This window comes from Podarcis pityusensis, assembly GCF_964106645.2.
Source record: "Podarcis pityusensis genome assembly, chromosome: 8".
NCBI lineage: Eukaryota > Metazoa > Chordata > Lepidosauria > Squamata > Lacertidae > Podarcis > Podarcis pityusensis.
In genome coordinates this window covers 3,413,378-3,440,794 of record NC_138033.1, presented here as the reverse complement: position 1 = coordinate 3,440,794, position 27,417 = coordinate 3,413,378, and the positions used below count along the sequence as shown (strand labels likewise).

General features: G+C 48.1%; 2 protein-coding genes across 7 annotated transcripts in view; both read left to right on the top strand.

Annotated features, from left to right (window-relative positions):
• The window catches only part of ACP7 (acid phosphatase 7, tartrate resistant (putative)), a 30,262-nt gene extending 15,639 nt beyond the window's left edge, over positions 1-14,623 (top strand). For 2 of the 3 annotated variants that reach the window (XM_081019040.1, XM_081019039.1), the window contains exons 10-15: positions 654-711; positions 3,193-3,260; positions 4,603-4,674; positions 10,317-10,454; positions 11,955-12,466; positions 12,711-14,623. In XM_081019040.1, coding sequence (XP_080875166.1) covers positions 654-711; positions 3,193-3,260; positions 4,603-4,674; positions 10,317-10,454; positions 11,955-12,020 — 402 coding nt within the window. In that variant the 3' untranslated portion in view covers positions 12,021-12,466; positions 12,711-14,623. The remainder of the gene's footprint in view (positions 1-653; positions 712-3,192; positions 3,261-4,602; positions 4,675-10,316; positions 10,455-11,954; positions 12,467-12,710) is intronic. The other variant, XM_081019041.1, reaches the window with a different exon arrangement.
• Positions 14,624-20,498: 5,875 nt separating this feature from the next.
• Positions 20,499-27,417, top strand: part of PAK4 (p21 (RAC1) activated kinase 4) — a 73,942-nt gene continuing 67,023 nt past the window's right edge. The window contains exons 1-2 of one of the 4 annotated variants that reach the window (XM_081018744.1): positions 25,451-25,643; positions 27,346-27,415. The gene's annotated coding sequence lies outside the window, so the exon portion shown is untranslated. Of the gene's footprint in view, positions 20,634-21,481; positions 21,598-21,733; positions 21,852-25,450; positions 25,644-27,345; positions 27,416-27,417 lie in introns of those variants that run through there. The other 3 variants (XM_081018742.1, XM_081018746.1, XM_081018747.1) reach the window with 3 other exon arrangements.

Here is a 27,417-nt window from a genome sequence, read left to right as displayed (position 1 = left end):
AACAGCAGTTTTAACTACGCGCTGTGTAAAGAAGGGCTTTCTTTCACCTGCCCTGAATCTCCCACCATCCAGCTTCGTTAGTGTTATGAGAGAGGGGGGCAAACTTTTCTCTATCCGCTTTCTCCAGGACATGCATAATTTTTAAAATTTCTGTTGTTTCGCCTCTGACTCGCCTTTTCTCTAAACTAAAAAGTCCCAAACATTGCAACCTTCTTTGACAGGGGAGTCTTGAGTAAGTAATAATAATAATAATAATAATAATAATAATAATTTATTATTTATACCCCGCCCATCTGGCTGAGTTTCCCCAGCCACCCTGGGCGGCTCCCAATCAAGTATTAAAAACAATACAGCGTTAAATATTAAAAACTTCCCTGAACAGGGCTGCCTTCAGATGTCTTTTAAAGATAGGATAGCTACTTATTTCCTTGACATCTGGTGGGAGGGTGTTCCACAGGGAGGGTGCCACCACCAAGAAGGCCCTGTGTCTGGTTCCCTGTAACCTCACTTCTCGCACCGAGGGAACCGCCAGAAGGCCCTCGGCGCTGGATCTCAGTGTCCGGGCTGAACGATGGGGGTAGTGGGCTGGCATGGATTAATCTGTTCTCTCTCTCTCTCTCCCTCTCTCCTTTCCCCCCACCTCAACTTCCCAGATCCGCCGAGGCCTTGACCCACAGCAGTTTGGCTTGGAGGACCTGTTCTACAAATACGGTAGGTATTCTCCTCCGCCTTCCCTGCCCGCACCTCCATTCTGGCTATCAGATCTGTTGAGATTATTATACATTAAACCAAAGCTAGCATAAATCAGCCCCGAAGAACTCCAACAGTGACACAGACCTCTGTCTTCTCACGGGAGACAATATTAACCTTTATAGCTTAAAGTTCTCTTCTCCAAACAGCCAGGCTCATGATAGCTTGATCCTGGAATAATAATAATAATAATAATAATAATAATAATAATAATAATAATAATTTATTATTTGTACCCCGCTCATCTGGCTGTGTTTCCCCAGCCACTCTGGGCGGCTTCCACTGAGACCAAAAATACATTAAAATATCACACATTAAAAACTTCCCTGAACGGGGCTGCCTTAAGATGTCTTCTGAATGTCAGGTAGTTGTTTATAGCTTTGACATCTGGTGGGAGGGCGTTCCACAGGGAGGGAGCTACTACTGAGAAGGCCCTCTGCCTGGTTCCCTGTAACTTGGCTTCTCTCAATGAGGGAACCGCCAGAAGGCCCTTGGCACTGGACCTCAGCGTCCGGGCAGAACGATGGGGGTGGAGACGCTCCTTCAGGTATACTGGACCGAAGCCGTTTAGGGCTTTAAAGGTCAGCACCAACACTTTGAATTGTGCTTGGAAACGTACTGGGAACCAGTGTAGGTCTTTCAAGACCGGTGTTATGTGGTCTCGGCAGCCGCTGACAGTCACCAGTCTAGCTGCCGCATTCTGGATTGGTTGTAGTTTCCGGGTCACCTTCAAAGGGAGCCCCACGTAGAGCACATTGCAGTAGTCCAAGCGGGAGATAACCAGAGCATGCACCACTCTGGCGAGGCAGTCCGCAGGCAGGTAGGGTCTCATCCTGCGTGCCAGATGGAGCTGGTAGACAGCTGCCCTGGACACAGAACTGACCTGCGCCTCCATGGACAGCTGTGAGTCCAAAATGACTCCCAGGCTGGAAGAACTTGGAGGGGAGCTTCTCTGACAAATTGGTGCAACCAAGCAGGGCAAAGGGCACTTGTGGAACAACCAAACAATAAAATAACATAAAATTGGGACGATCAAACAGTAAAATAAAATTGGCACCAGCTCCAAAGCATACTCTTTTGCAACTGAATGATGCGGCTTTGTTATGTACACGGCTAAGAACAGAAATAGAGGGCTCCCCTCACATTATAAAAACTGTTTTTATAATTTAAACAGTTTATCGCCTTCTACACAGATTAGAATTAACGGTTTTTTTGCATGTATTGCCTAAGGACCAGCTCCTGGTCTAGGGTGGTATAGTTCATGATTATTATTTTATTATCGTTTTTATTAAGTTTTTCTAATTTACATTTCAAGATAATCATTCAGACCACCTTAAATCAATGGCTTCTCTTCTTCTCTTTCCATGGTTCATTTTGCATACTCTGCATCCCTGAATATTTTACGTGAACTAAAGCATTCCATAATCCATTGTTATACCGTCAAAACATATTTATACTGTTTATCTTAATGCTACCAGTGTTTTTAAATGTACACAAATAATTTGGAATGTACACAAATAATTTAAATTTCACCCAAATAATCAGTAAACATTTCCCAGTCTTCTTTAAATGTATATTCTTCTATATGTTAAATCTCTGAGGTGTGCCTATTCCACCAATTTAAGTTGCCATTCTTCCTTGTTTGGGACCTCGCTCATTTTCTTTTTGGGGCTCGCAAAACACGGGCTGCAGTAGTAACATACATAATGATTATGTATGATTAGCATACATAATCTTTTTTGACACCTGGGAATTTCTGATTAAATTATCCCCAACAAAAAGGACTCTGGCTTTTTTGGAAAGCTACTTTCAAACGCGGGATGCGGGTGGCGCTGTGGGTTAAACCACAGAGCCTAGGACTCGCTGATCGGAAGGTCAGCGGTTCGAATCCCTGCGATAGGGTGAGCTCCCGTTGCTCGGTCCCTGCTCCTGCCAATCTAGCAGTTCGAAAGCACATCAAAGTGGGAGTAGATAAATAGGTACCACTCTGGCGGGAAGGTAAACGGCGTTTCCGTGCGCTGCTCTGGTTCGCCAGAAGCGGCTTAGTCCTGCTGGCCACATGACCCGGAAGCTGTACGCCGGCTCCCTCGGCCAGTAAAGCGAGATGAGCGCTGTAACCCCAGAGTCGGTCACGACTGGACCTAATGGTCAGGGGTCCCTTTACCTTTACCTTACTTTCAAACATTTTTTCCCAATTCATTATATATATCATTTTCCAATATTCTTTTCCCCGTTTACTACAAGTCCACCACATATGATAAAACTTTACCTCCTTATTAATCTGTATGATGTTGTATGTTGAAGAATTTAATAGTAAATACATAAATACAATGGAGCTGGCGACTTTGGGGGAGCAGAGGTTGGGGCATGGGCTTCTCTGTCTGTCTGGCACCAGCTGCTGTTCTCTGCCTTGGCAAAAGCCTCTTCTTCTCCTCCCTCCAGGGGTTGACTTGGAGCTGTGGGCCCACGAACACTCCTACGAGAGGCTATGGCCGGTCTACGACTACAAGGTGATTCCAGGCTTGGCAAAGGGGCAGCGTCATGTTCAGAAGCAGAGAAGGGCACCCGAGACTTGGGATAAGGGGGAGAGTCCTTACCGCACAGCAGAATCTCCACGGTGGGAGATTCGGAGACCTTGTTGGGTTGGAATCTGTCGAATCTGGCTCTCTGCCACGCCTGCTTCAGTGGCTGGGGGCAGCGAGCATCATCCCAGATCAAGCATCCCCAAACTCGGCCCTCCAGATGTTTTGGGACTACAACTCCCATCATCCCTAGCTAACGTGGATGATGGGAATTGTAGTCCCAAAGCATCTGGAGCTTGGGGGTGCCCGTCTCAGAGTTTTGCCAGCCAATCCCGAACCACATGATCTCCTTTTGCAAAAGGGTCCCCTGCTCCGTGGAACTGCCCATCCTCAGGCAACTGGCCTTGAAGGGGCTGCTGGCATTCCACAGGCTTGCCAGCAGGAATATCACCACTGCTAAAGAGTCCTGCTCTTCTTACTTGAACAAGCCCAATCTCATCTGATCTGGGAAGCTAAGCAGAGTCAGGCCTGGTTAGTGCCTGGATGGGAGACAGTGTAGGAATATGGGCTGCTAGGACCTGGGAGACCAGAGTTACTTTGGCCCAGTCATGGCCTCTCAGCCTAACCTACCTCGCAGGGTCGTTGTGGGGATTAAATGAGGAAGGGGGAAGGACCAGGCCCACCACCTTGAGCTCCTTGGAGAAAAAGGTGGGATATATAGGAAATACAGCAAATTTAAAGTACTGGAATGCTCTCCCCAGGGAAGTTTGCCTGGCGCCTTCATTACACACCTTTAGGCGCCAGGCAAAAACGTTCCTTTTTAACCAGGCCTTTGCTTGATCTGATCCTGTACCTTGGATAGGCAAACTAAGGCCCAGGGGCCGGATCCGGCCCAATCGGCTTCTCAATCCGGCCCGCGGATGGTCGGGAATCAGCATGTTTCTACATGAGTAGAATGTGTCCTTTTATTTAAAATGCATCTCTGCATTTATTTGTGGGGCATAGGAATTCGTTCATCCCCCCCCCCCATATAGTCTGGTCCCCCACAAGGTCTGAGGGACAGTGGACCGGCCCCCTGCTGAAAAAGTTTGCTGACCCCTGTCCTATACCCTTTTAAAATGTGGCTCTTTTCCGGGGGGGGGCGGTTATTGGGTTGCTGTTTTTATTCTGATTAAATATGTTGTGATCTTTTCTGTGAGCCGCCATGAGACCTCCAGGTATAGGGTGGAATATAAACTATAATAATAATTAATAATAATAATAATAATAATAAAATAACAATAATAATACAGTAAATGAACAATCCTCCTCATCTCTCTTTCTCCTTCAGGTTTGCAATGGCAGCACTGAGGCCCCTTACACCAACCCTTGTGCCCCTGTTCATATTATCACTGGATCAGCTGTAAGTGTGAGGTGTTGGGTGGGCGGGCAGACTTAATTTTAAATGGTGTCTTATGAGCTAATTACACCGCCCCTCTGAATATATACAGAGTTCCTCACATATCAGACTGTTTTGCCCATCTAGCCTAGTGTCAGGGTGCTGTCAGAGGCTCCCGGCTGGCTGCCCAGGAAAGTATAAGACAAGGAAGAGTTTCTTACAGTCTGTCAGGGAACAGGGGAGGGAGGCAGGGGGATACAGAGAGCCTCTGACGCTTCTGAGGAGCAGCTGCTTGTCCAGCGGTGGGGAAAGCCACACCTCCAGTGGAGCAGAGGGTAGCCAAGCGATGGGAGGGCTTGAAGATGCTACTGAGAGCCCAAGCGCCTCTCCTAGCCCGGCTGGCCAGGAAACAGACACGCCTTTTCCGTCGCCCAGCTTGCGCAGAGGGGTGAAACGTAAGGAGGGGAGGCGGAGATTTGGGGTGTCTAAGTTCTTTTTATTTTTTTTAAATAATATTTATTAGAGTTTCAAAGGAAAAAAGAATCACATTAATAAAAAAAAAATTAACAATAACAAGGAAAAATACAAAGTAAAAAAAAAGAAAAAGCAGTTAAAAACAATTCCATCTTTTCCTCACTTCTTTTACATTTACTTGTTTCCTGGACCTCCTCATACCTCCCTCTTTTGTATTCCAATTCATTTTTTTTTTAAAGCAATTTATTGGGTTTTACAATAGAAATAAACATAATAAACAATATAACATTTGTCTTAACATAGTTTCACATTTTCTTTGGACTTCCTCACATCTCCCGCTCCCACTTTCATCGTTATAACATTTTGTCAGCAATTTATCATCTTATTTAGATTCTTATATCCCTTCTATGTTTCATAATCTTATAGTTCTCGAAAGGAGTTAAATTTTCACAGTCTTACTTATTTTCTTAAAAAAAAAAACTTCTAAGTTTAGTGGTGCTCAGTTATTTTGGTCTAGCATCTTATTTAGCATTCGCTCAAATTACAATGTTTTTGTAAATAATTCTTAAATTTCTTCCAATCCTCCTCAATCCTCTCTTCTCCCAGGTCACGAATTCTGCCGGTCATTTCGGCCAGTTCCATGTAGTCTATCAGTTGCATCTGCCATTCTTCCAGTGTGGGTAGATCTTGAGTTTTCCAGTATTTTGCGAGAAGTATCCTTGCTGCTGTTGTTGCATACATAAAAAATGTCTGGTCCTTCTTTACCACCCCTTGGCCGACAATACCCAAAAGAAAGGCCTCTGGTTTCTTAGTGAAGGTATATTTAAATACCTTTTTCAATTCATTATAAATCATTTCCCAGAACGCCTTCACTTTAGGGCAAGTCCACCAGAGGTGGAAGAACGTTCCCTCACACTCTTTACATTTCCAACACTTATTATCAGACAGGTGGTAAATTTTTGCAAGTTTGACTGGGGTCATATACCATCTATAAATCATTTTCATTACATTTTCTTTCAGAGCGTTACATGCAGTAAATTTCAATCCATTACTCGACAACCTTTCCCAGTCCTCAAACATGATATTATACCCAATGTCCTGTGCCCACCTTATCATAGCCGATTTAACCGTTTCATCTTGTGTATTCCATTTCAACAGCAAGTTATACATCCTTGAAAGTACCTTAATCTTTGGTTCTAACAATTCTGTTTCTAGTTTCGATTTCTCCACCTGGAACCCTAGTTTCTTATCATTTTTAAAAACTTCTTTAATCTGAGCATAATGTAACCAATCTCGCACTTTGTCTTTCATTTTCTCCAAACTCTGCAATTTCCAATTATCTCCATCCTTTTCTAGTATTTCCCAATATTTTGGCCATTTAGCCTCCATATTGGGTCTTTTTCGGGCCTTAGCTTCCAGAGGTGAAAGCCACCTTGGTGTTTTATTTTCCATTTTGTATTCCAATTCAATTTGTTAATCCAACAGTTCCTATCCCTCCTTTTTAATCCTAATCCTTAATCTTGATATATTGTAACATTAGATTTTTACACATTAAAAACCAATTTTTCCATATTCTTTTGTACCTATATAGGTAGAAGCCACTTAACTTCAATCCAACATCATTCTAACATTCATTAATTTTACAATATTTCTGTAAATAGTCTTTAAATTTCTTCCAATCTTCTTCCACCGACTCTTCTCCCTGGTCTCGGATTCTGCCAGTCATTTCTGCCAATTCCATATAGTCCATTAATTTCATCTGCCATTCCTCCAGTATGGGTAAATCTTGTGTCTGGGGTGTCTAAGTTCTTATGTTAGGGGAGAAACTGGAAGGGGCCACTCCCAGAATCTGCAGTTGACTAAGACGGACATGAACTATGTGGTTCTGCACTGTAAATAGTTTGCACCAATAAAACCTGTAAAAGACAGGTCAGAGTCCTGCCTGGTTACTCACGAGCAACCACCAGCAGCACCTGACACAGTCCTTTCTTATTTCAGTCTTTACAGAGAGGCTGTAGAACCCAGCCTCTTGGATAATGGCAGTGTCCCAAGTGAATCTCCACCTCCACCCCATCTCTTCCCCATTTGTCATTCTCTTCGACTCCTCTATAGGTGCTGCTATGTGCTCCCTGTCTTTGATCTCTTTGCTCTCCTACTTTTAAGGCTCGCCAGCTTCTGGGAGATGGAGGGCCTGGCATCCTTTCCAGTGATAAAGTGTCAGCCAGGTGTTGCTCTGGCTCTCCCACAATTCCCCAGCTTCCCCCCTAATCTGCCTCTGAGCTGCGACGTCCCGCAAACCCCTGTTGTAAATCGATACTGTCTTCCTCTTCCTCCTTCCTGGAAGGGTCAGAATGGGGAGGTGGGTCTCCACCACTCCTCCTCTGACGAGTCTCTGACACCTAGGGCAAAACATAATATGAGTCTGCTAATATGATCAGGCCGTCGGTGCATCTTGTGCATCATCCCGGGACCAACAAGATGCTTCAATGGGAAATCAGTGAGCACAACATAGGTACAAAAGCACTCTCCCCTCCTGTGGTTCCCAGCCACTGGTATTCAGAAGCATTTCTGCCTCAGGCTGTGGACACAAAGTATAGCCATTGTGACAAGTAGTCACCGATAGCCCTCTGAATTTGTCCCATCCTCTTTTAAAGCCATCCCACTTGGTGGCCATCGCTGCCTCCTGTGGCAGGGAGTTCTGTAGTTTAACAATGCATTGCATGAAGAAGTAATTCCTTAAGGTCCATAAACAGCAGCACCCTAGAGGTCCCGGGCCCTAAGGAAGTGCGATTAGCCTCAATCAGAGGCAGGGCCTTCTCAACACTGGCCCCGGCCTGGTGGAATGCTCTGTCTCATGAGACCAGGGCCCTGCAGGATCTGATTTCTTTCCGCAGGGCCTGTAAGACAGAGTTATTCCACCTGGCCTTTGGCTTGGAATCAGCTTGATTCCCTCCCCCTCTTTCTTTCTTTTTTCCTTTCTCTTTCTCTGTTGGAACTCCTATTTGGGGACTTCCCTGGCTTTTTTCTGGCCCACGTAGGACCAGTCTTGGTGAAGACTTGACGTTTTCATCCCCAAAAAAGTTTTTGATTTTAGTTTCTACTGAAATGAGGCTGCATTTTAATCTTGTTTTTAAGTTGTATTTCAATCAATTGTTTTTACACCTGGTGTTAGCTACCCTGAGCCCGGTCTTGGCTGGGGAGGGCGGGGTATAAATTATTAGTTATTATTATTATCTGTTTGTCCTGAAACATTTGGCTTCATGGGATGTCCACAAATTCTAGTGTTATGAGGGAGAGTCTTGTTTCCTCCCGCCGGTCCCTGGTCTCCAGGATTTTGGGCAGAGAGCAGCCTTTGTCATCACCTTCCATCCATAGCTGTCAACCGTCCCTTATTTGGTGGGAAACTCCCTTATCCCAGCGCCATGTCCCGCTGCTGTCCCTTATTGATGATGTCCCTTAAATTTCCCAGGTTTCAAAGGAAGCAGCTCCTCTCCCTCCCTCCCTCCCTGCCGGCCAGGGAGGAGGGAGGCTCCAACTGTGTTGCTTGGCTGCGTTGCTCACCCAATAAGGAGTCTAAGAACGACTGGGGGGGTGGAGCTTGCATGCCTTGTGCTGATCAAATCGGCCGCGTTTCTGGGGACTCGCCTTTGCTCAGCGCTTCCCAGCGGAGAGGTGACGGTGGTTTTCCTTGCTGCATCCCCTTTGCCGGGTTGCTGCTCTGTGGGAACCACCGCTTGAGGCTTCGTTTGGCTGCTGGCTGGGCTTTCTGCCTTTGGCTCGGAGGGGCTCAGAAGTTGAACATACCTGTGCCCGGAAAATCCCTTATTCTGGCTGCTGGTCCCTTATTTTCAAGGCTGCTGGTCCCTTATTTTCAAATCTGTAAGTTGACAGCTGTGCTTCCACCTGGTAGCCTTCCAACCGGATATGCCACCCGATTGAATCTGGGACCTTCTGAATGCAACCCATGGGCTCCAACTTTGACCCACGGTCCCATTCCTAAGTACTGAATGGTTCCCTGGTTGTGATCGCTATCACAACGCAAGTCGGGCTCTGCAGGTCAGAAAGTGCCACCTTACTCTCTCCCCCTGTCTGAGCAGTTTCCAGAAACAAAGTGAGGGAAGGGCGAAGGGAAGCCTTGGCAACTGGAAGGTGTTAGGGCAGGAATTCCTAAAGTGGGCATCCCCTGTGGGGAGAGGCAGGGGGTACTGGAACGGTAAATGATCTTTGAAAACATTGTCTCACTGGCTCAAGGTCATCAGATTTCTTCAGTTAATTAAACTAAATGGTTTTAATTGGATTTTTTTTACATAATAATATTTATTATTTTCCATACATAAACATAACAGAAGAAAAAGCCAACAATAATAAAGAAAAAAGAATGAGACAGTAAAAGGAAAAGGAAAAAAAGAACATAAAACATAAAATACATCAAATCACCACATAAGCTAAAACTTAATTAATTAATCAAAATCCATCTTCATAAACATATTACTTGACTTCCTCAAATCTCTTCCATCTGAGTTTCTTAGTAATTATATATAGCAGTTTCCAATATAATTATTTCCTAAAACCACATCACAGTCATAATCATATTTCCTAACTTTTCTTATCGTATGTTTTCTTATTTATTTATTTAATCCCAATTTAATCCTAGGCCTAATTGATTCTTTCAGGGGATTACATATCTTTAATATTACAATATTTATTCAAATAGTCTTTAAATTTCTTCCAATCTTCTTGGTATTCCTCTTCTTTCTGGTCGCGGATTCTCCCGGTGAGGTCAGCCAGCTCCATAAACTCCATCATCTTCATCTGCCATTCGGTTTTAATTGGATTTTGAATAAATGCGCAAATAATAATTCCTGATTTGGATTGCATTGTGCTATTTATTATCTTCCTTAGTGGGGCATGCAAACCGCTATTCTGAATAATGCACTTATAGGGTAGGAGGCACTGGGGATGAGTTTATGGAATCAGGGAGGCCCGAGAATGTTTGAGAACCCCTGGGTTCTCTGTTCTGCAGCTAGGCCAGCCCTCCCCAACCGGGTGCCCTTCAAATATTTTGGACTGCAACTCCTGTCTGGAGGGCACCAGGTTGGCAAAACCAGAAGAAGACCTTAAGCTTCTGAGCGCTGTGGAAAACTCCTCCAAGTTGCCCGGCCTTTGAGTCTCTTCCTTCCTCACCCCACCAGGGATGCAGAGAGCGACATGACCCCTTTGTCCCCGACCCACGAGAATGGAGCGCCGTGCGGATTGAGGATTATGGATACACCCATATGCAGATCATGAACAGGACTCACGTTTGGCTGGAACAAGTGTCGGACGACCAGGTAGGCAGCGCTTAAGTCCTGCGACAGAGCAGTGCTGAATGCAGGGGTTTCCAGGGCAGCTCAGCTGCGGCCTCAGGAACCATTCATACCCGCTGGATCCCCCATGAGAAGCAGCCTTGGGGCCCCTGATCCCATTCCCCTGCTCCAGACACACAAAAATTGTTCAAGAAATGTTTAACGTTTACTAATGGGGACTCCCAGATGTGTCTGGCCCCTGCATTGTTTCCAGTATCATATTGAGAGCCAGGGTGGCGCAATGGTTATAGTGATGGACTATGACCTGGGAGACCAGGGTTCGAATCCCGACTCAGCCACGAAGCTCATTGGGTGACCTTGAGCCAGTCACTGTCTCTTAACCTAACCTACCTCACAGGGTTGTTGTGAGGATGAAGAACCATGTGCACTGCCTTGAGCTCCTTGGGAGAACAGGTGGAACATAGACGTAGTAATACTAATAATACTAATGTTTCTGCAAAGCTCTATACAGTGGTGCCTCGCAAGACGAAAAGAATCCGTTCCGCGAGTCTCTTCGTCTTGCGGTTTTTTCGTCTTGCGAAGCAAGCCCATTAGCGGTTTAGCGGATTAGCGCTATTAGCGGTTTAGCGGATTAGCGCTATTAGCGGCTTAGCGGGCTTAGCGGGTTTAGCGGATCAGCTGATAAGCGGCTTAGCGGATCAGCTGATAAGTGGCTTAGCGATCAGCTGTTTAGCGGCTTAGCGGATCAGCTGATAAGCGGCTTAGTGGCTTAATGGATCAGCTGTTAAGCGGCTTAGCGGATCAGCTGATAAGCGGCTTAGCGATCAGCTGTTAAGCGGCTTAGCGGATCAGCTGATAAGCGGCTTAGTGGCTTAATGGATCAGCTGTTAAGCGGCTTAGCGGATCAGCTGATAAGCGGCTTAGCGATCAGCTGTTAAGCGGCTTAGCGGATCAGCTGATAAGCGGCTTAGTGGCTTAATGGATCAGCTGTTAAGCGGCTTAGCGCATCAGCTGATAAGCGGCTTAGTGGCTTAACGGATCAGCTGATAAGCGGCTTAGCGGATCAGCTGATAAGCGGCTTAGTGGCTTAACGGATCAGCTGATAAGCGGCTTAGCGGATCAGCTGATAAGCGGCTTAGTGGCTTAACGGATCAGCTGTTAAGCGGCTTAGCGGATCAGCTGATAAGCGGCTTAGCGATCAGCTGTTTAGCGGCTTAGCGGATCAGCTGATAAGCGGCTTAGCGGCTTGGGAAAAAGGAGGGGAAAAGGAAAAAAACCCCGCAGGAACTCGCAAGACATTTTCGTCTTGCGAAGCAAGCCCATAGGAAATTCGTTTTGCGAAGCACCTCCAAAACGGAAAACCCTTTCGTCTAGCGGGTTTTCCGTCTTGGGAGGCATTCGTCTTGTGGGGCACCACTGTATTTAAACCAGGTGTGCAAACTGCAGCCAGGTTGTACAGCTTTTCCTGGAGGGACCCTAACCCCAAAGACACACACTCTCACTCTCTCTCTCTTTGCTTTTCAGAATGGGAAGGTCGTGGACGGGATTTGGCTGATCAAAGAACTGCACGGCCCAGAAGCCTGGCACTAGCAGGTCCTTGGTGCCCTCCCTGTTCCCTTCCTGGTCTAGATGGCGTCTGGGGCCTTTGCCTTGTGACAACCAGCTTTCAACGCAGGAAGAAGAGGAGGCCACCAGAGCCGTCTCCCCCACAAGTCCCAGAAGCAGCAAGAACACCAGAAGATCACGCGAGGGGATCAGGCCAACGGCCCATCTATTCCAGCACCCTCTTCTTGCCCCAGAGGGAATCCTGCAAGATACCCTCCGAGCGCAAGAGCACTTCCACCCTTCCTGTGGCTCCCAGCAACTGGAATTCAGAAAAGTTGCTGCCTCTAGCTGGGAAGGCGGAGCACAGACATCATTGTCATCGATAGCCCACAGTTTTGTTGGCTCACCCCATTCGGTTCTACTGTTATGAAAAGTAGCAACTTCTCTTTTGGATTTGAGTTGAGGAAGGTCACCAAGGCAGCTGAGCCAGAGTGGTTAGTGGTTCAGAGCGGTAGTCTCGTAATCTGGGGAACCGGGTTCGATTCTTCGCTCCTCCACCTGCAGCTGCTGGGTGACCTTGGGCCAGTCACACTTCTCTGAAGTCTCTCAGCCCCACTCACCTCACAGAGTGTTTGTTGTGGGGGAGGAAGGGAAAGGAGAATGTGAGCCGCTTTGAGACTCCTTCGGGTAGTGATAAAGCGGGATATCAAATCCAAACTCTTCTTCTGTGGGTAGCAGGGCAAGCCATTATAAGGGGCGCAGCTTTATTTTTGCAAATCTCTCCAGTGAGGGGTCTTAAAATTATGCTGTGGGGTGTGAGGAATTCAAATCTGCTGTGATTTCTGTGACTGGACAACATTTAGGCTGGTTAGTCTACGTTGGATGAAGGAAGCACATAAACTGCTTTAGGAAAAGCAAAGAATTTAAATTTTACCTTCTGAAAATGACCATAATAATAATAGGAAATCAATATATAACATAACTGCAAGTACAGTGGTACCTCAGGTTAAGTACTTAATTCGTTCCGGAGGTCCGTTCTTAACCTGAAACAGTTCTTAACTTGAAGCACCACTTTAGCTAATGGGGCCTCCCGCTGCTGCTGTACCACTGGAGTATGATTTCTGTTCTCATCCTGAAGCAAAGTTCTTAACCTGAAGCACTATTTCTGGGTTAGCAGAGTGTGTAACCTGAAGCGTATGTAACCCGAGGTACCACTGTACTTGGAAATCATTTTGAATGATTGCTATGCAATTCTGCACACCATCTGCTTACCAAGCAACACTAAATAGTATTAATTAAACCAAAATACATTTGGAGCTCCCAAGCCTGTTCGGGGAGACGGGGGCAATTGGCAGGCCCTCAGCTGGCTCCAGCCGGCAGCCGGGCGAACTCCGGTTCTCAGAACAGTATCAATCAGCAACTCAAGCCTCAGAAACCTTTAGAGACTGAGCACATTCTAATCAGCAGAGTGAATAACTCTTCACAACGGAAGTGGCGGACAGAGGCATATGTAAGCATATTTACAGGCGTTTATTCAGCATCAGGACAAAAGAACAACATGTCTGTTCCCAGCAAGCTGTGCTGGAATGTAAACAGACATGTGACATACAACAGCTCCACACATCTGTTTAGGTGGAACGGAACATCATAATCCTAACAAAGCCACGTTACAACTTTTTGTTTGTTGTTTAGTCGTTTAGTCGTATCCGACTCTTCGTGACCCCCTGGACCAGAGCACGCCAGGCACTCCTATCTCCCACTGCCTCCCGCAGTTTGGTCAAACTCATGCTGGTAGCTTCGAGAACACTGTCCCACCATCTCGTCCTCTGTCGTCCCCGTCTCCTTGTGCCCTCCATCTTTCCCAACATCAGGGTCTTTTCCAGGGAGTCTTCTCTTCTCATGGGGTGGCCAAAGTATTGGAGCCTCAGCTTCAGGATCTGTCCTTCCAGTGAGCACTCAGGGCTGATTTCCTTAATAATGGATAGGTTTGATCTTCTTGCACTCCATGGGACTCTCAAGAGTCTCCTCCAGCACCATAATTCAAAAGCATCCATTCTTCGGCGATCAGCCTTCTTTATGGTCCAGCTCTCACTTCCATACATCACTACTGGGAAAACCAGAGCTTTTACTATACGGATCTTTGTTGGCAACTTTTTAGCACCCCTCATTTTTGGAAGTTGGAAGTTGAAAAATGCAATCCGCCCTACCGTGGGTAGGATCCTGCTTTGGTGTCTTTCCTGCCCTCTCTGCATTCTCCTCTTCAGCAACCACAACCTGGGATTTTTTCTCCCTTCTTTGGTGCAGTCTTTTCCTTTGCTTGCTCCTCAGCCAACCGCTCTTCCTCTCTGGAAGCACAAGACCTGAGGCAGGTGTTTGATTCGCATCTCTACTCAGAACATGACCGAGCGGAAAGTGAAAGGAAGTCTTGTCACTACACAGATTTGCAGGTGAAATTAATATTATTAAATGGCAGGTTGGGAATGACGTGCAGCCGCAAGCTTTTTGAAAGTCTTAAGAGCCATGGGAATTGCTGTCATCTACGCAATAATCTGGTGTGAATTGTGTTTTCCTGTAGCACAGGACAGAGACAATCTCGTTTTCCCCCCACGAGAAAGAAATTACTTGAATAAAAGTTTGAAAAAAGGGAAGCCCAGAATACGACAGTTCTTTTTTAAATTCAGCAACCAGAAACAGTTGCTTGTATAGATGACCCTTGGGGGTCCCTTTCAACTCTACAGTTCTTTGATTCTATAACTACCTGTTCAAGCCAAGATATACTGAAACAGTGGTTTCGCTCCTTCCTCCTGGGCCGTGTTCAGAAAGTGGTGGTGGGGGATGAGTGTTCAGACCCCTGGGCCCTCACTTGTGGGGTGCCTCAGGGTTCCGTCCTCTCCCCCATGCTTTTTAACATCTATATGAAGCCGCTGGGAGAGATCATCAGGGGATTTGGGCTGGGTGTTCATCAGTATGCGGATGATACCCAGCTCTACCTCTCTTTCAAATCAGAACCAGTGAAGGCAGTGAAGGTCCTGTGTGAGTGCCTGGAGGCGGTTGGAGGATGGATGGCAGGTAGCAGGTTGAGGTTGAATCCTGACAAGACAGAAGTACTGTTTTTGGGGGACAGGAGGCGGGCTGGTGTGGAGGACTCCCTGGTCCTGAATGGGGTAACTGTGCCTCTGAAGGACCTGGTGCGCAGCCTGGGACTCATTTTGGACTCACAGCTGTCCATGGAGGCGCAGGTCAATTCTGTATCCAGGGCAGCTGTCTACCAACTCCACCTGGTACGCAGGCTGAGACCCTACCTGCCCGCGGACTGTCTCGCCAGAGTGGTGCATGCTCTAGTTATCTCCCGCTTGGACTACTGCAATGCGCTCTACGTGGGGCTACCTTTGAAGGTGACCCGGAAACTACAATTAATCCAGAATGTGGCAGCTAGACTGGTGACTGGGGGCGGCCGCCGAGACCACATAACACCGGTCTTGAAAGACCTACATTGGCTCCCAGTACGTTTCCGAGCACAATTCAAAGTGTTGGTGTTGACCTTTAAAGCCCTAAACGGCCTCGGCCCAGTATACCTGAAGGAGCGTCTCCACCCCCATCATTCTGCCCGGACACTGAGGTCCAGCTCTGAGGGCCTTCTGGCGGTTCCCTCATTGCGAGAAGCAAAGCTACAGGGAACCAGGCAGAGGGCCTTCTCGGTAGTGGCGCCCGCCCTGTGGAACACCCTCCCATCAGATGTCAAAGCGATAAATAACTACCTGACATTTAGAAGGCATCTTAAGGCAGCCCTGTTTAGGGAAGCTTTTAATCTGTGATATTTTACTGTATTTTTTGTTTCTATGGAAGCCGCCCAGAGTGGCTGGGGAAACCCAGCCAGATGGGCGGGGTACAAATAATAAATTATTATTATAAGAAGACAGATTGGTCACCTCTAAAAAGATGACACACAGGATGTTCAAAGAAGGCACAAACTAGCCTGTATTAGTGCATTTTACCACAGTTTTGACATCATCATCATAATTTATTATTTGTACCCCACCCATCTGGCTGCGTTTCCACAGCCACTCTGGGGGGCTTCCAACAGAAGATTAAAAATACATTAAAACATCCGTCATTAAAAACTTCCCTCAACAGGGCTGCCTTCAGATGTCTTCTAAACATCAGGTAGTTGTTTATCTCTTTGACATCTGATGGGAGGGTTTTCCACAGGGCGGGTGCCACTACCAAGAAGGCCCTCTGCCTGGTTCCCTGTAACTTGGCTTCTCGCAGGGAGGGAACTGCCAGAAGGCCCTTGGAGCTGGACCTCAGTGTCTGGGCAAAACGATGGGGATGGAGACGCTCCTTCAGGTATACTGGACCGAGGCTATTTAGGGCTTTAAAGGTCAGCACCAATATTTATGCCCGGAAACATACTGGGAGCCAGTGTAGGTCTTTCAAGACCAGTGTTATAGGGTCTCGGCGGCCGCTCCCAGTCACCAGTCTAGCTGCTGCATTCTGGATTAGTTGCAGTTTCTGGGTCACCTTCAGAGGGAGCCCCACATAGAGCGCATGGCAGTAGTCCAAGCTGGAGATAACCAGAGCATGCACCACTCTGGCGAGACAGTCTGTGGCCAGGTAGGGTCTCATCCTGTGTACCAGATGGAGCTGGCAGGCAGCTGCCCTGGACACAGAATGGACCTGCGCCTCCATGGACAGCTGTGAGTCCAAAATGACTCCCAGGCTGCACACCTGCTCCTTCAGAGGCACAGTTGCCCCTTTCAGGACCAGGGAGTCCCCCACACCTGCCCACCTCATCCCCCCAAAAGACTACTTTTGTCTTGTCAGGATTCAACCTCGATCCGTTAGCTGCTATCCATCCTCCAACTGCCTCCAGGCAATCACACAGGACCTTCACAAAATTGTAGCAGTGAAAATCTGGATTTAGAAAGCATGGGTCTCAGTGGTTTCCCCCTTGCTGCTCCTTCCCCAGCCTGCAGCTTAGCTCTAAATCGGAACAAACCCAGCTGTTGTTTGCTCTGACCATGAGCGGATTTTTTGCTGGAAGTGTGGATCAGCCCTAAGACACACACACCATACAGTCGTGAAGGCATTCTAGATTTGCAGTGTTGGTAAAAAGCAAAGATTTTTTGGGGGGAGGCTTCCTGCCTTCAAATGGCCTCCCCCTGGATTTACTGCAGCCAGTGGGGCATGAGAAGGGGAGACGAAGAGGACGGGGTGGGGAGCAATGGCCTGGTCCCTTGGGGGGCTGGAGTATTTTTAGCCGGGTAGGTGACAACATCTGTTTGACGCTTCCTCCAAGTGGCATCAGCAGCCTTGAATCTGTAGTTTTTCTTAATATTTAGATACCAGCTGCTGGGATTCAGGCCGAGGAATAGGGAGAGACGTGGCCCCTGGCTTTCATTGCTGCTGCTACTATTGGCAATTGCGCTCCCTTCACTCTGAGGGCAGGTTGCAACATTAAAATACCAAGATTAAAAACAGTTTAAGACACCTTTCAGAAGTAAGGCAGGTGCTCAAAGCATACGCCTCAAGTGTCAAAAACTAGGGCAAAGAGGTTTGTCTTCAGCCTTTGCTGGAAGCCGTATAATGAAGGGCCCAATGGGCACTTTGTGGGGAGGGAGGGCCACAGCTTAGGGGCCACCACGGAGAAAGCCCTCTCCCCATGGGCCACACCCTAAGTTTCTGGGGGTGGAGGAACCACTGAGAGGGCCCCCTCGCCCCATCTCAGCACCCGAGAGGGTATTGGGGTATTGATGAGGCAGAACAATGCCCTGAGGGCCACAGGTAAGCGGTAGAACATCTACGTACTATGGATGCAGAAGGTTCCAGGATCAAGACTAGGGATGATCATTTAATTCATTTATGAACTGCTTGCTATGGGGCATTCCAAAGCAATTTACCACCTAACAACTTTTATAAAGCAGTTACATATATAAAAACAATGGTGCGTATAAAAACAATTAAAAAGCCAATTATAAATATAAAACCATCTTACAACAATAGCACAAACGTAATGACCAATTCAGTTTCAAAACAAGATGCCAGCTGAGGTGATGATTTTAGAAGGCTGGAAGAGGAATGTCTTTCACAGGTTCTAAAAAGACAACAGAGAAGGTGTGTGTCTGACATGCAGTGGGAGGGAGTTCCAAAGGTGCCACCACACTAAAGGCCCTGAACCCGACCTCATGCGGAAGGCACCTGAGCAGATGGGATCTGCAGGACACCCTCTCCAGCGCGATGCGGGGGTGTGCTGGGTACGTACAGGATAAGGCAATGTTTTAGGTATCCTGGCCTCAGTCTGCCTAGGGAATGCCCCCAACCCTGAAATTCAGCATAGCTGTCAACTGTCCCTTATTTGGCAGGAAACTCCCTTATCCCAGTGCTGTTTCCCGCTGCTGTCCTTTATTGATGATGTCCCTTAAATTTCCCGGGTTTCATGCTCGCCCGGCTTGGGAGGGAAGCAGCGGCTCGGGGTCCTCCGCCGCGAGAGAGAGTGCGCACACAAGCTGCCACGTCTCCGTCTCTCCCTTTCCCCCCTCGGGCACGTTGTGAAAGATGGGTGGCGGCGGGCAGGCAGGCAGCCCCTCTCTTGTGAGACTTCCGCCACGCTGCCAGGGGAAGCCGGAGGCGGATGAGGAGGCGGCCTGAGGGAGGAGGAAGAGGAGGGGATGGGGAGGGAAGCAGAAGGCTGGCGCTTCAGGGCTGCCACGGTGCCGCAACTGCCTCATGCCGGGCTCGCGGGCGGCGTGGGCGAGAGTCTCCCTCCCTCCCTCTCTCTCGGGCGGGGAAGAGCCGATGGAACTCCTTGCTCCAAGACGACGGCAGCCCCAAAGTGCTGCTTAGCATCCCCTCCAACCAGTGCAGCATCTTAATGTAGTGATTTCCCCCTCTGCGCCCCTTTCATAACTCTATTTTTATAAATCATTTGTCCATCCATTTTTTTTTTACTACAAGTTTTCTGTCAAGGTATGTAACTCTTAACAATAGCTTTTCAACTAAATTATAAGCTTTCCCCATTCTTTATTAAAGAGGTCCTCTTCCTGGTTTCTAATTCTGCCTGTAAGCTTTGCCATCTCGACGTCGTTCATCAGTTTTGTCTGTCATTCTTCTTTGGTGGGAGTTGTAGACCCTTAGGATCATCTAGTCCAACCCCCTGCAAAACACAGTCAGTCGCAGCAAAAGCAGCATGGCTCTGTGAGTGGCGGATTTCTGCATAAGCTAAGCCAAAATCCCTTATTTTGGCTGCTGATCCCTTATTTTTGAGGCTGCTGGTCCCTTATTTTCAAATCTGTGACAGCTATGCCCTGAAAGTTTGGAGAGACGCTGCCAGTCAGTGTAGACAATACTGAACTAGATGGAGCAGCTGCCTACATTCCTCTATTTGGCTTTTGCTGCACTGCCCACCAGGGGGCACCCTTGCTCTGCAACGGAGTCCCAAACTTAGGAGGACTGAACAGGACTTTAAATTTCCACGTTTTTCTTGCAAATTAACATGCCACGCTCATTTCATCCTCCCACCCAAAAAACAGCTCTGCGTTTGTTTAATTGCAAAACAGGACTTATTTGCAGAAAGGTTTGGGCTAGGCCCTGGCCTAGAACCCTGGAGAGACAAAGGTTCGAATCCCCAAGCAGCCAGGACGCTTGCTGCGGGTAACCTCTCACCTGAGCCTGCCCTGCAAGGTTGTTGTTGTGATGATAAATACAGGGAGCAAAGCAGCACCCCAGAGGAAAGGTTGCCTGCCCTAAACTATGAATTTAGGAAAACAAAAACAAAACGGTCATGGTGATGATTAAAATTAATACCATTAATCCTGAAAATCAGATTAATCATGTTAATGTATTTTCACTGATAATAACTTTTATACGATGGTATTGATAAAATCAGTGCCATTACTATTAGTAGTTCATGGTAATGTACTTACAGTTATAATTATTTTATACTTACGATTATCAAAATTAAAACTATCAATATGCATGTTTAGCATAATTACACTAATATATTTAGTTGCACTTGCACTAATATATTGAGTTATAATTATTTTATGCTTGCAGTTATCAATGTTAATACTGTCGATATGCGCTATTAGGTTAATTACATCAATGTATTCACAAGTATAATTATTTTATACTAATCATTATATAGATTAATGATTCGATTAATTACAAGGGTCATATTAATATATTCACAATTATTTCATATTACCGGTTTTTAAATCAGTATTATCAATGTGAATAACAACAACAATAATAATAATACTAACATCAACAACAGCAACAACGGTAATGATAATATCAATTTAGGTACAGTTAGGGTGATTTCCCCCCTCCCCTCTCCCGTCTCCTCTCCCCGTCAATCAATCCTTGAGGCAGCCAATAGGCGCGCGGGCTCCTCCCCTCGCTCCCCGCGCTGCTGGGCCACGCCCCCCGAGGAGCGCCGCCAATCGGAAGCCTCCCCGGCCGTGCGGGGCGTGGCGGCTGTTGCCGTGGCGACGGCGGGAGAGCGGGCTTGTGCCCGGATGTTGCCTGGTTTCGGCTGGGCCGGCTCCCAAGATGGCGGCGGCGGCGCGGCGAGGGGAGCCCTGAGAGGAACCGGGAGGAGGAGGAAGGGACGAAGGGAGGCCGCAGCGCGGACCCGAGAGCGAGCGAGCGAGCGAGAAGGCAGGCGGCGGGGACGGGGCGCGGAATTGGAAGCGGGTGGGGGGGGGGAGAGTGTTCTCGGGGGTGGCCCACCCTGCGGGGTTGTTGTTGGCGGGCAGCCCGAGGGGCTGGCGGGGTTCATTTATCGATATTTCCGCTCTTCATAGCCCGCCTTGGCCCCCCTCTCCTCCCCCCCCACACCGGGACGGGGTTCAAATCCTCCCCCCCCCCGTTTTTAACCTCGCCACAGCCCTCCCTGAGAGGTAGGCCAGTGAGGGAGGGAGGGGGCGCCAAGGTCGCCACTCGGCGGGCTGAAGTCCTAAGACCTGGGAGAGACCAGGGTTCAAATCCCCACCCAAGGAGCTCAAGTTGCCCCCCCCCCTATTTTGTCCTCGCAATAACCCTCCGAGGTAGGATGGGAGGAGGGTAAGCTGATTGCCCCCCTCCCAGGTCACCCCCCCCCTTGGTGAGCTTCATGGCTGGGGGGCAGGATTTGAACCCTGGTCTCTCCCAGGGCAGGATTTGAACCCTGGTCTCTCCCCCCACACCCCCAGGTTTTAGCTACGCCATGCACCCTGTGTAGGTAAAGGACAGGTAAGCGGTGCCCCCCCCAAGGTCAAAAACACTGCCCCCCCCGGTGAGCTTCATGGCTGGGTGGGGGATTTGAACCCTGGTCTCCCCCAGGTCTTAGCTGAGCCATGCACCAGGTAAAGGACAGATACCAGGTAAAGGACAGGTATGGTAAAGGACAGGTAAGAAATGCAGTCATAATAGCAGCAGCCATTTGCATCGCACCCTCTGCTCCAAGGAGCTCAAGTTGCCCCCCCCCCCCATTTTATCCTCCGAGGTAGAATGGGAGGAGGGTAAGCTGTGGCCCCCTAAGGTCACCCCCCCCCCCGGAGCTTCATGGCTGGGGGGCGGGATTTGAAGCCTGGTCTCTCCCAGGTCTTAGCTGAGCCATGCACCTGGTGTAGGTAAAGGACAGGTAAGAAATGCAGTCATAATACTGTAGTGGTAGCCATTCACATCCCACCCTCTGGTCCAGGGAGCTCAAGTTGCTTTCCCCCCCCCCATTTTATCCTCACAATAACCCTCCGAAGTAGGATGGGAGGAGAGTAAATGGTGGCCCCCCCCAAGGTCATCCCCCCCCCCCGTGAGCTTCATGGCAGGGTGGGGATTTGAAGCCTGGTCTCTCCCAGGTCTTAGCCGAGCCATGCACCAGATGTAGGTAAAGGACAGGTAAGAAATGCAGTCAGAATAGTAGCAGCCATTCACATCCCATCCTCTGCTCCAAGGAGCTCAAGTTGCCCCCCCCCCTATTTTATCCTCGCAATAACCCTCCGAGGTAGGATGGGAGGAGGGTAAGCTGATCGCCCCCCTCCCAGGTCACCCCCCCCTTGGTGAGCTTCATGGCTGGGGGGCGGGATTTGAACCCTGGTCTCTCCCAGGTCTGACGCTCTAACCACTAAACCAGCACTGGTTCTTTCTGGGGCGTGGAAGGGCAGCGGGATTTGAGGGGTACAAAGGGGCTGGGGTGGGATTTGCGGTAGGGGGATTTGTGAGAACCAGCAGAATGTGTGTGTTGGGTGAAGATTGCTGGGTTGGAAATTGGGGGGGGTTGTCCTTGGAGAAAGGGGGTGCGATGGGGGATCCTGGGGGGGGATGGGGACGAGGGGAGGGTTCTACTGACTCGTTTGTGGCATTCGTTAGCTGCCTTTTCCAGCTGAAGCTGAATGCCATGTTCATAAAATGCAATGGGAAAGAAGGAACTGCAGCGAAGCCATTTCGTCATCAATATGTATTGGGGGTGCGGGAGGGGGGCACCACCACCTGGGAGAACCAGGAGGCAAGGCCCCAGAGGCCATCCTAAAAAAATAGAAGACGACATTGTCTTGATGACAGGCCTGCAGTGAAGGGGCCACACACACACCTGCGAGTGTGGAGAGGTGTTGTCTAGGCGCAGTCCTGCAGCTAAGAAGTCCTTGCCCCATGCCATCCCAACCTCTGGCAATCTTGGCTGAGGACCTTGACACATGAGCTGCTCCCTATAGGGAAAGGGGTCTCTATTTTTTTATTTTCAATACCATCCTTCATCTGAGGGGTCACAGGGTGGTTTACAATATAAAAAACACAAAAACACACAACGTAATGACAGACAAAACAGTGCCCCCCCCAACCCAAACACAGAAAATTGTAGGGATGGCTGCAATAGCTGCTAGAGGGGAGATGAAGTGGGGGCTGCTTGGGGTGGCCTAAGGGTGGACAAGTCACAATGACTGTCTTCTGTCTCCCCACCCCCACCCCCTCAGTTATGAAACTCTCTTATTATGGGTTGACTTGGGGTGAATTTTCTCCAAGGGGCTCTAAGTGGTGTACATAGTTCTCCCCCTCCCCCTTCAACCCCCACCACAACCCTGTGAGGTAGGTTAGGCTGAGGGGCAGTGACTGGCCTCCAAGATCACTAAGTGAATGGGATATTGGAACCGTGGCTTCCCAGGTCCCAGACCGGCACTCTTGACAACTGGACCACACTGTCTTTCTCTAGCTTCTTGCCATGAGACCTTTGTGACAGAACAGGCTATGCATCCGAAGAAATAATGGGAGCAGGTAAAGGTGGCTGTTTATGAAGTAGTGTGGGCATGAAGGGTCAAGGGGGCAGGAGCAAGGAAGCGTGGCATGTGGCTTATAAGAGTTTGGCACGTTCCAGATTCTCCCTCATTCTTTATTCCATAAACAGCATATGTTTTGCACTCACGGAAATGATCAGTCTGTATTTATTGAGCCTGAAATAATGTGCCAACAGTTTTCCGCCGCTGAAAATGGTAAAACACCCTTCTGCTACTTGGCAGGATTGGCCTTCTGCCGTTTCAAAGGCTGTCCTGCAACAGAAACCCTTGTCAACGGAGACAAATAACTACTGTCCAAAAAGCTGCCTGTGGTTATTATGAGCTGTGTATTCAAATTGAGTGAATGTATCAACTAGCCCAGGGGTCAGCAACTTTTTCAGCAGGGGGCCGGTCCACTGTCCCTCAGACTTTGTGCGGGGCCAGACTATATTTTGAAGAAAAACAACAACGAATTCCTATGCCCCACAAATAACCCAGAGATGCGTTTTAAATAAAAGTGCACCTTCTACTCATGTAAAAACACGCTGATTCTCGGACCGTCCACGGGCCGGATTTAGAAGCTGATTGGGCCGGATCCTGCACCTGGGCCTTAGCTTGCCTACCCATGAACTAGCCAGAGTGGTGTTTGGAGAGCCCATCATAGCCTGAAGGTTGGTCGGCGGTGGGGGTGGGGGGCAAAGGAATGCCACTTGAAAAAGCAGCAGTTAGGGCTGCGGCATTGCAACACAGCTTATTGTGAGATGAAACGGAAAACCTTACCCATAACACTTCTTCGCTCGTTTCATTGGATGGGGTGGAATCCAGGGGGGCATTTCTGCCAGAGTGGCTGTAATCTCTTGGGGTGGAGCTTGCATGAACTGACCCCTTTTTCCTATCGTCCATTGAGCAGATGTCTCCAACAGGCGATTTCTAAATCTCCTTCAATTAGCTAGAGTGGAAATGCCTCTAATTGCTGGGAAGTGAAATGCAAGTGAAAATTTAAAAGTGAAGCAAGCCTTGGCCTCTGCCCACCCAGAGACATTTCTGTTTATGCATGGTGGATGTGCTTGAAAAGTATCGCCTCTCTCTAAAAGCATATTGATTGGTGGACGTGCTTCCGGAGGCTTTTCTCTTGGCAGAGTTGCTTCTTCTGATTGATACATCTCATCCAAATGGACAGAGCGCTGGCTTGTAATTCACTTAGGAAGGGCAATTAATACATCTGGTGTGACGATCAAAGCTCTGCAGCAACACTCAGAGCGAGTGTGTTGTTGTGTTGTTTTAGTTACAGACACCAGCAAGCAGGCTTCTCTTTGCCAAATGTGCAGCCCTGGGGATGTTCCACAGTTGCGGGGCAGCCCTTGTAAAATTTCCAGGCTGGGAGTGCAGCGAATCCAGGAGGTCCTTATCTAATCTTTTGGCTTGCGACAGAGCTAATTTGGTTTGGGATGGGGGTGTTCCTGTATCATCTGCAAAAGCTTTTTTTGTTTTTCTTTGAAGTGGAGAGATTCCCCTTTTGGTTGTTTAGGATTTGCACTTCCTACAGCAGCCCACAAGCCACATTCATTTCTTCAAGTGTTTGTATGTGGTTCACAGGCACCTGGAGAATCCATTACTGTAACATAATGCAATAATAGTAAACTCAGATCTCTGAGTGCTGGTCCTTGTGTGTCCAAAATGGCACCATCCATGCAAAAGAAGGAGGTACCAGAAGGCTTTGGAATACATGAAGGGCAGGGAGAGGAGGCAAAACAGCCAGTAAGATCTGAGCGTATTCAATGCCATGAGATGCTGGCTCACTGCTTAGAGGCGAGGGAATGGAGTATCCTGGAGCAGGGCCTAGCTGGCTAGGGCCCTCAATAGGGATACTCCATACAGCAGTACAGTCATAACTCGGGTTGAATGTGCTTCAGGTTGAGCGCTTTCGGGTTGCGCTCCGCGGCAACCCGGAAGTAATGGAGCGCAGAAGCGGCAAAACGCGACATGCGCAGACATGCCGTCACATCTTACGTTCCATTCAGGATCCGTTCTGGAGCCCCGTTCGCATCCCGAGGTACCACTGTACATTGTTTTAATTCTAGCTCTTATGGTTACTGAAATGTAACATGAGAAACAGACTTGGGGAAATAGGATCCAGCCCAAGGGCCAAATCCTTATCTCCCCCATGGGCCAAGTGTCTGAAATGTAACTTGTCAGCAGTGGACAATCAATATTTGTATCCTTGTTTTTCAGAAGAGCTCAGAAGGGGTGTTTTAACCTCGCAACAGCCGTGTGACGTAGATTAGCCAGGAGAGTGTCACCTGCCCAGGACCACCCTCTCTGTCTGGCAGCTTAAGAGGAGTCTGATTTGGGGTTTTCCTGATCCAAGCACGGTGCTAGCTACTACACTAACTGCTACCATCTATCACGGGATCTCTTGGACCTGGTGAGCTGAGCAAGTGATGGAAGAAATCTGCTCCCAATAAACCCTTGCTCAGGATAAAGAGGTGGCCTGTGTGTTCAGGTAGCTCCTTATCAGATGCATTTCTGCAGGCTTGGATCAGATGCTATCTCCAGTTATTTGGGGGAACAACTGCCTGCCTGCACCAGTAAGGCTTCCCAGGATGTCCCAGTCGTGTAGCTTGACTGAGTGCTGTGTACAGTGGTGCCTCACAAGACGTGATTCTCTTCGTCTAGCGGTTTTTTCGTCTTGCGAAGCAAGCTCATTGAAGGATTAGCGGATTAGCGCTATTAGCGGCTTTTAGCAGCTTATCTGCTGATCGGATCAGCTGATAAGCGGCTTAGCGGCTTAGAAAAGGGGGGGGAAAGGGGAAAAAAAGCAGGAACTCGCAAGACATCGTCGTCTTGCGAAGCAAGCCCATAGGAAATTCGTTTTGCAAAGCACCTCCAAAACGGAAAACTCTTTCGTCTAGCGAGTTTTCCGTCTTGCGAGGCATTCGTCTTGCGGGGCACCACTGTATTGTAGCTCTTTCACAAGGTCACTGGCTTTCTCTACGAAACTGATTTCTATCCACCAGTAGAACTGATGCTGATACTGATTGTCCCATGATATATATGAGATGGATGACTCAGAATTGTGTTTGTCTAGGTCTGTAGTAAAAGCGAGTCTCGTCTTGCCAGGAGTTGATTGTCTTCCAGCTCATTTTAACCTCTTTTACCCCATGGACATGCCAACCAAAAGAGAGGTTTGTTGCAGGGGGCTGTGCCCCATGAGAATAACTGATCATGGAAGAAATACAAAAGCACTCTCAAAATGTTTCACAGAATTGACAAACCCTCTGATGCAAAAAGCCGATCTGTAGCTCTTGGCCCCTTCTGGCAAGCTGACACTGTTGTGTATAATAACTAGCTTGGAACCACTTCAAAGGAGGAGAGGATCTCTCAGCAAGGAAGCAACCAAAGGAGAACCCAGGGAAACTGAAGATGAAACCATTTGTAAACCTGGCAATAGTCCCTCAGGCATGTGGCACAATTGCAAATTTTTCATGAGGGGAGGGAGAATTATTTGGCTTTGAAATGTTTGCCGTTGGAGTTGCCTCTCTACAAATGGTGAGGGCTAGAAACTTGCTGCTTTAAACAAGATGAGAACTAGAATTCTCGGGGTCTAACGAACCCTGGGCCAAAAGAGCCCTGGGGGTGAGCTGTGATTCTTACTGGGTATCTACAAATTGCCGTTTGCTGGAAACCCCCAGCTGCAAGGTTGGAGGGGGAAGAGATGTGATTGACTCTGGCAGCGCGAAAGAATGCTCTCAATACGAAGCACCAAACAAGGCCTGAAAGCTAGCCAAGAAGCAGCTTTCTCTTGCCAGCGAAAACATTAACTAATCCCAGCAACATTTTAAAGAAAATGCTCAACTTCTGGTAACGGAACAAACCTGCTGGATGAATAAATATATTGTTCTTTGCCTCTTACAACTCTGGCTGGGGATAAAAAGACTTGTGGAAATCAGACTCCGGAAGCATCGTTGTTGAGTTCAGGAAGTGGACTGCTTGTAGGCAGTGGGAGGAGAGGGGCCTGGATATGCACAAGTTGGTCCTGTCTAGTATTACCCCAAAGATCTGGTCATTCAGACTCCCTGCTGTACTACTGCATTTCCCCAAATCTCCCAGTGTCCTCTCTTTAAAAGATTCCGCTTGCATTGGCCACGAAGATTTGAATGAAAAATTCTGCTTGAGCATCACTGCTTCTTCTTACGAGT